This window comes from Melanotaenia boesemani, chromosome 8 (genome assembly GCF_017639745.1).
Source record: "Melanotaenia boesemani isolate fMelBoe1 chromosome 8, fMelBoe1.pri, whole genome shotgun sequence".
Lineage (NCBI taxonomy): Eukaryota > Metazoa > Chordata > Actinopteri > Atheriniformes > Melanotaeniidae > Melanotaenia > Melanotaenia boesemani.
Window position 1 is genome coordinate 27,482,148 of NC_055689.1, and position 15,629 is coordinate 27,497,776.

Below are 15,629 nucleotides of genomic sequence, written 5' to 3' on the forward strand. Positions count from 1 at the left end.
ATGCATTATATCTTAAAGTATCTATGCCACTTATATATTCATTGTCTTCTTGCAAAGTTCAGCACCATTTAAAACATTTCAAAAGTTCATAAGAGACCTAAAAAATGCCAGATAATTACAAAATATCATATAATCAAAGTGACAATATTAATGACTAATAAATCATTCAAGTAAATATTAATATTCAATTATATTTTCCCAGAATTACTTTATGGGTATGCAGCATTCTCCTTAGTTAATATTTAAGCTCATACACTCAAGCACCAGCTTAAAATAGGTTGCACACTTTTTCTTTTTTTTAAGAATAAAACTCTTATTCTTCGAATAAAAAGGTGAATAAAGAGACAAGGTGGGAACATCACTGAGACAAACTACCCCCAAGCTGGTGATGTTATGCAGATGAAGTGCTGGTGCTGCTGATGCATCATGCCTCCAGCGTACAATCCACCATAAAATAATCATATTAGAGAAATCAAACAACTGGATGCAGCAATCATTTCGGCCAGCCTATTTGGGACTTTATGGCTTGCGATGCATGCTTGTGATCAGAAGGTCTGGATTAAGGCTGCTCCAGATAGTCAATTAATCCATTAATTGATGGAACAAATGGGTCAAAAACATAGCTTTTGTAATCAAAGAAACTAATCCGCCAGAGGATTTTAATTGTTTTGTTTGTCTTGAATTTAAAATACAAAGAGAGAATCTGAAATCCCGTAAGATTGACACCTGACAAGAAAAACATACCACCCATCTACGACTGGGTTCTTGTACAAATGAAAGAAAACCTTTGTCAAATTCAACATTTTTGCCTTTTTGGTAATCTTTCGGTTTTGAAAAGTCAATCAGATAGTTTGAACCCACTTCAATAGTACTGTCAAAAAGATACTCAATTGGCCATTTTTATATATATATAAAAATAACGTAGCAGCCCCAATCTGCAGAACAAAAATAAATATTAGAAAGCTTTGAGGAAGGAAAGTGAATGGCTGGGCGAAACTGAAAAGGTGTCAAACCCCCAGCTCTTCCAGTGAAGCTGCTTAGAAGCTAAAAGTAGAAATGTCTGGTTCTACTTGGCATCTGAAAGGTGTGATCAGTGCAAACAGGAAGAAACACATGCTCAGCTAAAGCTGTCCCCTGGAGAAGTGGAAAGTCCTAGAATGATCGAAAGAGCCATCACTCTTTTACTTTAATCGCATTACGACTACTGGAAGTGCTAAAGTGAGCGTTCATATAAGGCCATAATTTGTAAAGGTTTCTGGATTTCTGCGTGAACACAGCTGCTGGGGTGGACTTTTTTTTCTAGAGGCAGATTACTCAGGCATTGTACTTATTTCAACATGATGTACTTCTTTTTTCTGTGCATTTTAACTTTTAAATTGATATTTTACACAAAACAGTAATTTCCCTTTTGATTCAATAAACTTATTTCAAGTTATTTCACGTCAAAGTAGTTTAAACTGCCTGAACTGGACAGGCAGACATTAAACTGGTAGGTGTCATTGGAGAGGATGTTTTTTTTTTTTTTTTAAAGCACACTGATGCAGATATAAGGCTCAATATGACAGAAATTAAAAGTTTAGGCTCAGACTAATTTAGGTGATGTTAACTGGTCAGGTACTGTAATTGCTTTCACATGTTTTTTGTAAAGTTAATTGGATTTCATGTATCAGAGGTTGAACTGTGGTATAATTTAATTTTTAGTGAATATCATTCATTTTCTGCCATTCAAAGGTGTAGCGCACCTTTAAACACGTTTTGAGCTGTAAAACAGCATTATGTAACTTTATTGTTATTAAGAGTGTTTCTATGTGATAAACCTGAAATAAATGACTGTCTGGGACATTTCTCACCCAAATTGTTGAGGCTGAGTTTTTAATATTTATAGTACGTAATATTTAGTAGTTATAGTTTCATTTTTATGTATTCATTTTTAACATTGTGAATTAGTAGCTGCTATAGAAACAGAGATAATGCAGAATTTCATTGTATTCTTGTACAATGAAAATAATGCTTCTTCTTCTCCTGTTTTCTTATTTGTCAGCCATCTTCACCTCATTCCTTCTGCTGCTCACATTTCTCTGAAATTAATAACTCATTGTGACATTAACAATAAGCTGTTGGATCCATTTGATTTAAATCAGGTCTGTTGGAGCAGGGAAACAACAAAAACCTGCAGGACAGCAACCCCAGTTTGCCACCCCTGCATTATACTGAGATTTCTTTAACTGTCCATCATATAAAGGCTGACATTAAATGTGGATTTGATATGAGCTAAGTATTGTAATGCTGCTCCCATTACTATTTTTCAGAGTGCAGTATGCATTTACTATACCTATTTCATAAATATTATAATAATGATAAGAAATCATTTCCAGATCCACATTTCTTTGGAGGCTGCTTGTCAAACTGACCGCTTGACTTACCCTTTGGAGAAGGACGCTGAATGTCATACTTGTCCAGTTATCGAGCAACATGCCACTGTTCAAGTAAATGTAAAGAAGTAAAAATGAGGTGCCTCATGAATCTATGTTTTCTTGTAACTGTATTTCACTGAAGCTAAATACTACTTGTCTTTGTTAGTTTTCATTTAGTATACTGTTCATTTTAACAACCTATTTTGGACCTTTTTGGTTCTTAAAGCATGAATATTATCATGGAAACGATGCAGAATAAGAGCATCTACAATAAATGTCCATTCCAAAGAACCCACTTGTGTCTTTGATGTATTGAAGAGAACTTCAACTTAAGTGCAGGACAATCAACTGTTATGTTATGTAATTTCCTTTGTTTACAGTCCTTACACGTAACTTTAGTCAGTGATAATTCCCAGTAGAATCAGTTATGTGGGAGCAGGGAAGCACCTAAAACCTGCAGGACAGTGCCCTTTAAGGAGTGTGAGATCCCTGACCTGTTTGCTGCTTTCATCTCGTGCATCACTATTGGACGTATGCGCAGATACATGTGGTACAATCATCAAGGAGCCTCACCTACGATCTTGTAGGAGTTTTATAGAAAGCAGCCATCTCCACGGTGTACCTTATTTTCTTACACTGTGCAAATCTGCAGCTCAGAAGCACTTGTGTGAACTGCAGCTTCAGAAAAAGACTGGACTAAATTGTCTGCGCATTCTCCCGAGAACAGATTAAGTAGTTTTAACTTTTTACTTCTTTGAGCAGATTTTTAAACAAACTTTTAACAATGTTCACTCTACTATCTGTACTTTTACTGGAGATATGCCTATATCTATAGCTGGTACTTTAAATTTTCTTTTCAAAACTGAAAAAGATATGTAGAGCTTATGAGAAGAATTGCAGTAAAATCACCTTCCAAGTGCTTTTCACAGTTGCACAAATGTTAATGGTCATATTTCACCATTTTCTCATATTTCATAGAACAAACGATTGTTCAATTAGTTAAAAAGTATGTGACAGATTCATCAATGATGTAATGAAAATTACCTGCAGGCCTTCATTTTTTTCCAAAAGTGTTGTGATTGGGATTGATTTTTTTTATTTTTTTTTATTTCATTTTGGCCCAGACAGTGAAAATAGCCCCTGTTAACACTAATTTTCATATCTTCCTAATCTTACATCCTGCACCAACATCCTTTACATCTCAGGGCTATTTCATGGGTGTCCTCAAGGCTGGAAAAGCAGGTGTTATATAATGAATTTAATTATAAACGAGTCTCTAAGGAGCCGCTGGGCAAAACAAGTACTTTTTAGTTTTTATATTTTAAGCAAGATTGCAAATTCTGTCCTTTGGCTTAAATACAAAATTTCATTGAGGGATCTTTTGCATTTTAAGGAGCAGACTTTCCCATGACTTTCTGCTTCTCCTCCTGCATTTTGTCTTCCATTATATTGCTCCATACTGACACACGCCCATGTAACCTTCACCATCCGCCCCACATTCTGCATTATGACAATTTGGGGTGGAATTCAGCTGGTATGGTTTTAAGTGACACCATAAATCCCCATTATCCCCAATCCAATACATCGATGTCACTAAATGATCCATAGCCCTTTCACACAGTACAACTAATACAGTCTTCAAAGCTCTTAGCCTTTCATTCTTCTCAATTACCACTCCCTTTCCCGCACTCTCTTTTGCTCTCTGTCTCTTCTCTCCCCTCGCTCTCCTTCTAAATCCTCTTTCTGGATTTTTCTCTCCATTTCGTCAGCCTTCACTCCTCTTTCCTCTCCTCTCTCCTGTTGCGCTCTCCAGTCCCTGTCTCCTCTTCTTTAAAATTGGGCCCCTTTTACCCCCCCCTCCACTCTGCTCCTACTTAGCCACAACGCTGTCTCACTTCTTCTTCTGTGGTTCTTTTAATTCCCCCTCTGCTGTCTCTTCTTCTGTCTGTCTTTACTATGTTTTTTTTTTTGCCACTTTCTGCCATCACTCTCAGCATCTATGTAGTTGCTCTGTCTATTTGTATGCATGTGCACACCGACACACACACACACACACACACACACACTCCTGCTTCTTCACTCATTTTTTTTCTTGTGCTCTCTGTTCGTTCAACAGCCCCTCGCCATCACTTTCTTGATACAAGGCGTCTTTCTCTCCGTCTCTCTCGCACACATACACACTCTACATTGTCTGTCACCCTTATTCCCTTCTCTCACTTCGCTTCTCTACCTCTACCCTTTTACTGTCAGTGCTGCTGTCAGAGAAACAGTAGCAAGCAGCCGTCTATTGGCTCATCTTTCCAACATTCACACACACACCAACACACGCACTCAGACATATATATAGATTGCAACTGCATGAATGAGATGCTGTAATATTAAGACAGTGACCCGTGATGCTCCTCCGTCATCTAGCCGGAGATGAGCAATGCGCACGTGTCTGATCATCTCTCCGTTACCAGAGTTTTTGTGTGTGTCAAATCGAAGGGGTTTGTGTGTGTGAGGGTGTGTCATACCAGTAATGACTGATCGGTGTTGTGCAATGTCGGGACAGCTGGGTGAGGCCTGAAACACACCATCATTCATATCGAGTTGATCTGCTTCAAATCTCTCTCTGTCTGACTCTATTTCTCTCTGTTTTCCCTTTATTCCAAACAGTACGTTCATCCAAAATTTATAAAAAAAAAAAGTCAACTAGGGATGTCTTTGTTCATTTGGGTACAACCCTTCCACTAACTCACTTCACCGATTCAGCAAAATCTTAGATAACATTCAATGTTTTGTAACATTCAGTGCGAGCCCTTTCAAAATCAGCAATTTTAGCCATATCTCTGGAGGACAGTCAGAGAGAATGTGGGGATGGCATAATAACTAAGGTCATATTTGACATGGTATTCAGTTCACTTCTCAATATTCTGATAATGCTGTCATGCAAATAAAAATAAAAAAAAAGGTTTAAATCCTTTAAAGGCCCAAGAAAAATGGGTAAATCTTTTATTTAATGTTAAGTCTTTATTTGTCCCTTTAATAAAATAAAATAAAAAATTTACTTTTTTTTATTCAGCATTTATTAACATGTATGTCAAAATTATTGTAGTACAAAAAGTATCCACCAGGGGACAGAAGACAAGTATCAGATTGTGTACAACAGGGTTGTGAGCAAAGTTTTACCATAAAGTGAAGCAAAGGGTCTCAAAAACAGAGGGAAGTACAGTTTAAGGGCCCCGTCCTGCAAGTTTCTAGAAGTTTCTCTCCTTTAGCACGCCTGACTGTATTTCATTGCCCAACAACAGGCTGTTGAGGAGATCCATCAGCTGTGTTGGAGCAGAGAAAATAAAACCTACTCTAGCATTTGGACCTTTTGCCACAACAGAGATCCAAGCAGAACTTTAAACCTACAGCAGGGGTCTGCAACCTTTACAATCCAAAGAGCCATTTGTCCCTCAGCCCAGCGAAATAAAACTTGTTTAGAGCTGCAAATGTTACGAGACCTTCTAAAAAAGACAGTTTAGGAAATCTGCTATCATTTATGAGGAACCACAATTTCATTTTTATTTTTAGGTTTTAAAAATAAAGAAAAACATAAACCTTTTGGGAAAAAATAGACTTTCTTCTATGGATGTAGATATTTGTGGAAAATGATGTAAAAAATAAATAAATAAATAAAAATGGCAATACCACTGGAAATCTTTTGAAAAAAGACTATGTGCAAATGTTTAGGACGTGTTGGGCGGTTGGAAACAACTTTATGGCGATGCCTTACCCCTGCCAAATGGTGTCTGAAACTGATGTCGCCTAGCGAGAGCAAACTGCCCTCTACTGGTGAAATTGACTTGACAATCATGGCGACGCAAAACATGCAGGGAAGTATGAGGACGGTGACGCATGAAAATGTTTGAAATGGATGTTCCTTTTTATGCACATAAGGGCGCACAAGTGGGCCTTTAGTGTCATCATGTTGTGGAAATTCAATGCAACTATTCTATTTAAAAAGTGAAAAATTGCTAAAAAACATTATTTTGTTATTACATCTATATTTAAAAACATTAGTTCCTTCTTTAGTCCTTCTTCTTTAGCTTCTAGAGCAAAAATGATTAATTAATTATTATTTTTTTTTTTTTTTTTTTTAATGATGCAATTAGGAAGACTCCTTATGTCCCTCTCTGCTGTTCTTCAGCTCTGTTTCCAAAACTCCCTTCAAGGAAGAATAGGCTTGCAATGACAAATACTATATGTAGTGATAACTGTCAGCTGTATTTCTTTGACAATGAGGTCACATTCTCATATAAGTCCAGTATTAGACTTTCTTTCTTTTTTTTGCTTTTTTTGTGCTTTTTATCAGTCTGATTTGAAATAAAATACAGATTAGTAGAAAGCAACATGCCCAATGCGTGCTTAACCTCTTTCATACTGCAGGAAATCAGATCCCCCAAAAGCTATATTGGTTCAAAGATCTTTCTCAAGGCTTAAAAAGTTTTTTTTATGTAAATTAGTGGGGGAAAACGGGAAGCATGTGCAGGAATTGCCTTTTCATTTACTATGCATAAAATACAAGCTTTCAAAAGTAATGAAGAGGGAGAGACACTAGGCTCTACTGGCTCGGAAATGTTAAGATCATACTTAGCTGAAACTGAGGAATATTTATGCAAGACGTACCCATGGTTTCTAGTAAGGTGAAATGGCATAATTTCTCTCTAGTAAAATGGGCAAAAAAAAAAAAAACACCTCTGTAAAAGTTTCTGTAAAATTATTATTTACTTAATCAGTTTGTTCAGTAAATGGTCTAATACATAAAATCTTGATAGAGACAAGACTACAGGTAAAGACAAGGAAAGATAGCCAAGATACTATTTGAATATCTATACATCTATTTTCATTTGCATAACTTACAAACGAGCACAGAGCTTTAACACCTTCCTTTACACAGTTTTAACAGTAGTCAAACAAACAAGGATCTGCATTTTGTTGTCCCAATTTTCTCTAAATGATGCTAATATGTGAAATACATTTATACTGAAGATTTGGTGGTGTAAACAGTTAAATTAATTACTAGTCTATATTATAAAAACTCGGTTCTTGGATGTGCTATACATCTACCCTGTTTGCCGTTTATCTTTCCATGTAAAGGGCAAACCATTTTCTGCAGTGCTATTAAATGCACTAAGAATGTAAATCATGCAACATGGATATAGCCAATGAAAATGCATTTTTATGGTGACAGGGTTACTTTTTCAGCTGAGATAGTTTGTATTTAAATTGAGCTGTGAGGTCAAAGAAATCCAAATATTTATTCTGGAATGCCGCAGTTAATTTAAAAAGAATATCGGCATAGCAATATAACATGGGTAAAAGAAAAAACTTCTTTTTTGTATGTTGATTGAAATGACTCCTTAAAATCAATTCAAGTCTCCCCAAAATGCAAATTTCTTTCCTTAGTCTTCCCTTTTCTCTCCATCTCCTGTTTTTAGTTCAGCTGTAACAAAAGGAACAGCTAATCTGTCCTCAGGCGGGCAGCTCTCCCAATTCTCCTTCTCCTTTTAGCTGTAGACCATTCTTTTGATTCCTTTCAATCCATAATTATAACAACACTGGCACGGCTTCTGGACAAGATGGACATTTTTGCATAACAAAACCCAAGTGCAGCATTTTTACATCAATAAATCTTTATCGTATTATATCATCATTTTATGTTGGTATAATTAACATACAAAGAGCTGCAGAAAAGAAGTGTGATTAAAAAAAAAATGTAAGGTTTATGAAAAGTAAACCAGACTGGAAAGAGGGCGCTGTCAGCACCATCAGAACTGTAAACCAAAGCTTCTTGTAAGGGCAGATGGTGGAAGTAGTGAAAGGGCAGCAGAGGTAACACATCCAACATGTTTGTTCTGCTCAATAAAGCAAAGCAGAAAACCTCTGACTGATGAGGCAACAAGAAGCAGAGAGGTTTACATGAAACATGGTTGTAATTCGGAGAAACACAACTGCTGCCAATGCCATCGGTGTGAGTCACAGCCTGCCAGTCGTCTCCTTGATTTTTTTCTTATTTCAAATTGAGAAAAAAATGTTAGTTAAATTGTTCTCTGATGACATCTTCTGTGCCTTCTCTCCTTTTCTTTTCTGCTTATTTCTCCAGTTTATCAGTAACAAAAGACCAGTCAGCTTGACCTCATGCAAAGCTCTCTCTATCTCTGTTTGACAACATCCTTTCATCTTGTCCTCCAGCCTGCCTTTTATTCCTGGGTTCTGTTGTTATCCCTGACTAGATCCGACCCACACTATCTTTTACTCTCTATTGTGTCACTCCCAAGTTGCAGATATGTCGAAACACTTGTGCGACCAAATTCTAGGTCAACATACTGAAAACATGCAAATGTTCACATTTACATGATCAGGATAAAGGGGAATAAAGGGAGAGAAAGGCATGATCACACTCACAGCAAGTTTCTGTACTCAAACACACACATACACATAAGCAGCCTGTCCTCACACTTGGACACACACACTTGCAGATCCAGGTTTAGGACACATAGAGACAGCAGGCAATATGGCAAGGATGCGATACACACACAGCAGGATCTTGCACACACAAACAAAAACACACACAAATGCACATACTTGAGGCATATGTGTGTCAGTGTTGCAAATGTGTTCACACACTCACACTTCTAAATTGCAGTTACACAGACCACACTAACATGTACACAAGCAAAAGCCACATCCTTGCATTCCTACGGAACAACTTCCCAACCACAAACACACTTTCCTGCACAAACACCCATGTCCAAACCTTGCCCAGTACAATAAATTAAATGCCCAGCATGTAATTTTTTCTGACCTCAATATGCACATATAAAAAGAAAGCTTCCACACACAGCTTACTTTTCTCACCTTCAACCTCTTGGTCTCCTTTGTACCAGCGCAGCTTAGCAGGGGGTTTGCTACCGGTAGTGGTGCAGGTCAGGGTGACTGTTTCTCCCTCCGGCACTGGATTCTCAAAGCCGGAGATCTGAGGTTTACCGGGCACACCTAGAGAGAGATAAAACAGCATAAAAAGTTAGAGAGTTAAAAGGAGGTATAAGGGAAACTTTTATCCTACAGGGCAGCAGCAAAATATGAAGGCTAGTGGCTAAGCTTCAAACATATACCGTTTGTTTGCAAAGTTGCTACAGAATCGTCTGTGTCAAAGCCAAACTTGAATATATTTGGTCAGCTCTGAAAGCTCAGATGGAAACCAACTGGGGGAAAATGATGCAGACCTGCAGTGATTTGCACACAAAATGGTTCATAGTCATCAAATAACCTTCCAGAGTATCACACCTACCATCGGTATTATTAGTGTTTGTCATGGTTGGTGCACTAGAATTTTTCTGTTTTGCTGACAAGTGGCCAATTAAGGCTGTGCAGATAATGGCTGTTTCAGTCTCAGAGGAAAAGACTGAAGTCACACTACATATAAATCTCCAAGAGAGGAAATTGGGTTGGAGGGCTGGGGCATTAATATGCTGCTTCTTGGCTCCTTTTTCTCCAAATATCAAATATTATCTGGTTCCAGCACCCAAATGTAAGGATTATTTAATTTTCCATCTTGAAAAGTCTATTAAGACACATCTAAAGGTCCACAAGTATCAATCCATCCATCCATCCATCCATGGAAACAACAGTTCTAGGAGAGACCTTCAGATATCCCTCTAGCCAGTGACACATTCCAGCTCCTCTTCGGGGCTTTGAGCAAAGCCTTGGGGACCCCAGTGCTCATTACTGTGAAGTCTGGCTGCATAGGGACGACATCCAAAGAAACACATACCTAAAAAGATGTTCCGTTTTCACACAAACTTATGCTTTGTCAGTCTGTGGAATCACTTTTCAGTGCACAACCAACACTAGAGAGTTATTTTTCTCATTGCATTTTCCCGTCAGGAAACACAACTGCTGTGCAACACATAGCAGTGAGAAATTAGAAAATGTTTTTTTAACACCTACCATAAGGCTTTCCTAAACCTGACTTTTGTTGCCTAAATGAAAACAAGTATTTCTTAATGTCTAAAGCTTGGCAGTGATTGAAAGCTAAACCAAAGAGTAAATAAATGAAAATAAGGAAATGACAACCGTCTGGGCAAACACTGGCACTGAATTAAGTCCCATGTTTATAGGTGTTGAGCTGTTCTCTGTGCATCATAAATTAAAACCAAGGATGTTAAAAAGAAAAATCTTCTTGCAGTGAAGTAATTTGTTAACCACTCCACACACCATGACACCCAATTTACTGACATTTTATATGAATATTTATTAATCAGTTTATCAAGAAATGGTTGATTATACTCAAAAAATTACTTTTGTTTGCATCTCCATAAATAGCAGGTAAGTTGGATTTGTTTTTATGTAAGAAAGCCTATCATTATAACTTGATGCAGAACTTCCTCTCAGTTGTTACACATACTGCTGCGGTTTTATCACTAAAGGATTAGTCAGCCTGCTTTATATCCTGTTTGATAGCTAAGTGAAATTATTTGGTTTTTGACATAATGATTCACTGCAAAAATGTCTTAATGGACTGCAGAATTCAATTTGAAGTTCATTTCACGAGAAAATTCCACAGTGACACACATGATAACTGTGACTGTGTAAAACTTTATTCTTTTCCATTCATGCTGTGGAAAATTTCTGCAGCACATTTCAGCCTTGTGACAAACTTGAAATGCTAACCACATTTTTAGTAAGACTTCAGAACATGACAGAAGCTTACAGAAGCTCCCAAAAGAAAATGATAAAATCCTTCGTTAACTTAACATTCCAGCAGCATTTGTGGCACTCATATTAAATATTCCAACATTTGCAGAGAAGCCCCAAATGGCAGATGGCTGCCTACTGAGATGCTCATGGAAATGCAATTAATTCAATGAGTGTGATAATAATGTGTTATCCCTTTAAAATGAGCAGGATTCCTGTATTACCCACCAGCATTGGTATTTCTACAATTCAAATAAGTCTAGTAAATATTATTGTGGGGCTATTCCTTCTAAGTACTTTAGGTCAATTCAAAATGTCAAATAAATTATATTTTGCAGATATTATTAAATCAAGCTCCCAGAATTCCTTATCTGAAAGCCAGAATGGGATTTAGGCAGCCTCTATGAGAATGATTGTTTTTTTTACAGGAATAATGCCAGTGCTTCAGGTGGCAAACCTGATTGAGAAGGAGAACGTGACAATATGAGCAAAAGGTCAGGAAAGAAGAAGAAAAAAGCTTTAGTTGACTAAAACACCATAACCCCTCAAGCCAAACCAAAATTCCATGATGCATGCTCGTTTCCCTGGGGTTTTACGCCACATTCAGTTAAAATATAACATTTTTGCTTAATTACTATTCTAACAGAGTGCAACTTGGAGTGAGGACAACAAGAGCAGGACAAGGAATCTACACATCCATTCTGCCAAATACCTCAGTATCCACCAGTATTCACCATCATGGTTGAAAGCAAGAAGAAAGAGAAAACTTTCTAAACTTGTCATGCTCCATCTGGAGCCATTGTAGACAGCACTTTTCTCCAAGAGTTGGCAGAGTTTACTGTCATCCTGCTTTTATTTAAATAATGAACATTCGGCTTGCTATCTATTGCAAATTGCCGTCTTGTGCATTAAGATAGGACAGAGTGATGGATAAATATAGAGAGAATAAGATTTAGTTGAAAGACTAGAAGCAGAGAATATTGGACAGGAAGTGGATGGACAGTAATGTTTTAGGAAGATGCCAAGAAAAGACTGATACATACACATATTCCTTTTAATTAACAATCCAATTCCTGAAATGATGGATGGATGGATGAATAGATGGATGGATGGATGGATGGATGGATGGATGGATGGATGGATGGATGGATGGATGGATGGGATGGATGGATGGATGGATGGATGTGTTGTGGAAATTCTTCCCAACAACAAACACTATAAACCTTCAATCAAAGGAAGACACACAGAGATTAAAGTCAAACTAATAGATTTTACTTGAAAGGAGCGAGTCATGTTACAAGCACAAAACATCCTTTACACAATACAAGGCCTTATTTAGGGAGGTTTATGAAGTCTATCCCCCTTTGGTTACAAACACATTGTACAGTCATTACACAAAATTTTCCACTGCAAAGCAAGTTGTGCAAAACTAGGGCTAGACTATCTTTCAGTTCCTTCTTGCTTAGTCGTGTTGCCGTTTCCAGTTCCCACCCTCCAATATGAGTCAGCTCAGCAACAACCCAGCACACACAAAATGCTGCTGAATAGATTTTTCCAAATCTTGACACATAATAAGCACAATGATAATAAAACTGTATACATGATTCTTTTACAGATGGACGGACAGGTTTTTAAGTCTACAAGAACTGGTGATTAAACTATTATTCTGTGGGTTTTTCGAGGTGCTTTAAAGGACAAATTGGTATGCTGTAATGAGGGCTCACCCTAAATATTATTCAATGTATAACAACATAGATGTTGGCTGGAGCCCAACCCAGCTGCTGTCAGGCAAAAAGCAGTGTACAAACAGGTTGCCTGTTCATTACAGAGACAAACAACCCACTGCCCCTAGATTCACTAACTGAGGCATCGCCAGACCTTGTTTACTAGGACACATGCCCCAGTATACTGTGCTACAGTATAAATGCCATGATTAATTTTTGACAATATTTATCATACATTAATTCAGATAATTCAGAGGGGAGAAGATATATATTTCAACTCAAAAGCGTATCAAAAGTGTTAACTCCAAATAGAGGATCCAGCTCAGGGGTACATTCTGTCACTGCATGTTATTTTATATCAATGTTATTATTAAAATAATCAATAATCGCCTATTTTCTTCAATAGCTTCTAAACCAAGTGACCCAGTAACTTTAAACCAAAGCTGAATTGAAGCAGATGACCATCCGAACGAGCAACTCTGCTCTGAGCCCAACCATCCTGCGGAGGAAACTCATTTCACTGTTATTCACAGTCTAGTTTTTTTCTGTCACTACCCACAGCTTGTGACCAAATGTGAGGCAGTAACGTAGATTGATTGGTAAATCGAGAGCTTTGTCTTTTGGCTCAGCTCCTTCTGCAACACAACAGACTGATGCAATGTCCACATCACTGCAAGCAAAGCATCATTCCACCTCTCGATCTCTCGCTCCACCCTTCCCTCACTTGTGAAAAAGATCCCGATATACTTGAACTCCTCCACTTGGGGCTAGGACCTTATTTCTGATCTGAAGAAGACACCCCACCCCCATGATCTTGGATTTGGAGGTGCTGATTCTTCCAACAACCACTAGGCTGTGAATCGCTGCAATAAGAGTTGGCAATCACGGTCTGATGAATCCAACAAAACAACATCATCTGCAAAAAGCAGAGACCCAATTCTGAGGCCACCAAACCAGATCCCCTCAACACCTCAGCTGTGCCTAGAATTTCTGTCCATAAAAGTTATGAACAGAATCCACGACAAAGGGCAGCCTCGACAGAGACCAACTCTTACTGGAAACAAATTGGCAATGTGACAGTAAACCGGAGTCCATTTTTTTCCAAAATCTTTTAAAACAAACTGAAGCGATGTGGCCAGTTATCTAGAGGGTTTCATTTGCCAACATGTTCCCAGAATAAACCAACAGGAGAATAAAAGGGTGTCCATAGCAGCAAACATGTAGTAAACTAACTACATGTCAAAATATTCAGAATTACAAACAGCAAAAATAGATTTCTAACCAACATTCACCTATCATGTGCAATGTAGTCACTCATTCATTGATTGTGTTCAGAGCAAATGAGTAGCCATAACTGATCAAATGCAATTTCAGTGACATTAGAGTCTGATCCTACCTGTTTCCTAAAATGATTCCATGACTTAGGGCTAAAAGCCAATTTCCACAGGGTGCATGAGCGCTGCGTTTTGACTGTGCAGCGGCCTCTAGAGCAATTTGCAGCCAATCAAATATCTTTGAGAAGGAATGTCCTATCTTGACTCAAAAAGGTGCAAAATTGCATAAAAAGCCCTTGTTCTAAAATCAAATATGCATACAATCCATCCATCCATAATCAATACCTGCTTATTCCAAGATTATGGTGCCTGGAGCCTATTTCAGGGGCTACTAGCTAAGAGAAAGGGTACAGTCTGAACAGGTGACCATTTCATCACAGGGCCAATGCAGAGAGAGACAACCAACCACTCCTACTCACTCCTAGGGAAAATTTTACAGACACCAGTTAACCTAAAGCCCTGTTTCCCCCAAAGGTTTGGGAAGGGTCTGTATATATATTTTTGTTTTTTGCAGACAAAACCTGGGAAGGTTGCCAAAATATCCGATCAAAATCGTCCTACTTCTTTGGGGCCTCTCTGTCGGGGTCAAATCTTACTAATCGGATCCTAAAGGGTGGAGCTTGCAATCCTTCAATCCTCTCTATAATAGAGGTCAAAAGAATCTCCACTTCCCGGGTGACTTGGCAATAAGAAAAAAGCGGGGACAGTGTGATGTCCGAATATGCCGTGGATTTTTCTGTTAAAGCTGTTACGGCCGCCAATTATTGCTGACACCTGTGGCTCGTCATCCATGCAAATGCCTGCCCTGTAACAATACTAAGAAGAAAGAACAGAGACTGCTGGGTGTTTACCATTGTCCTCCTTTGTTTCTATGTCGTATTCTTTGTTACAATTCCAGGAAGATGAAACACCGCTATCATGCTGTTACATAGCTGATGTATATATCACTATCTGGCTTATATGCTGCTTACCAGGTAAGGGTATGGTTGGCTGTGGAAATGCAACAGAGATCAAGGTTTACTGAACCAAACCGTTCCATCACAAACCAGACCCCTTGATGGAAACGAGGCTTAACATGGACTTTGGACTGTGGGAGTAAGTCAAAGTACCTGTACAGAACCCACGCATGCATAGGGAGATGTGTGTAAACCCCACTTAAAAAGACCCCAACTTGGGTTCAAACTAGGGTGTTTCCTGCTGCAAGGAGACAGAGTTAACTACCGCACCACCATGTACAAATTTGTTTGGAGGATGCTTTAAACCAGGGCTACTCAATTCGGTCCTACGAGGGCCGTAATCCAGCAGGTTTTCCATGTATTCCTGTACCAACACACCTGAGTCAAATTAATGAGTTATTGTGTAGAACCTGATTGGCTGTTAGAGCCACCTAATTTGACTCAGGTGTATTGGTGCAGGGATACATGGAAAAC

General features: G+C 38.2%; 1 protein-coding gene across 7 annotated transcripts in view; it reads right to left on the bottom strand.

The window, feature by feature from the left end:
• Window positions 1-15,629, bottom strand: part of cadm3 (cell adhesion molecule 3) — a 109,382-nt gene that overhangs the window by 25,551 nt on the left and 68,202 nt on the right. For 5 of the 7 annotated variants that reach the window (XM_041991981.1, XM_041991984.1, XM_041991982.1 and 2 more), the window contains exon 5: window positions 9,294-9,440. In XM_041991981.1, the coding sequence (XP_041847915.1) occupies window positions 9,294-9,440 (147 nt within the window). The remainder of the gene's footprint in view (window positions 1-9,293; window positions 9,441-15,629) is intronic. The other 2 variants (XM_041991983.1, XM_041991980.1) reach the window with 1 other exon arrangement.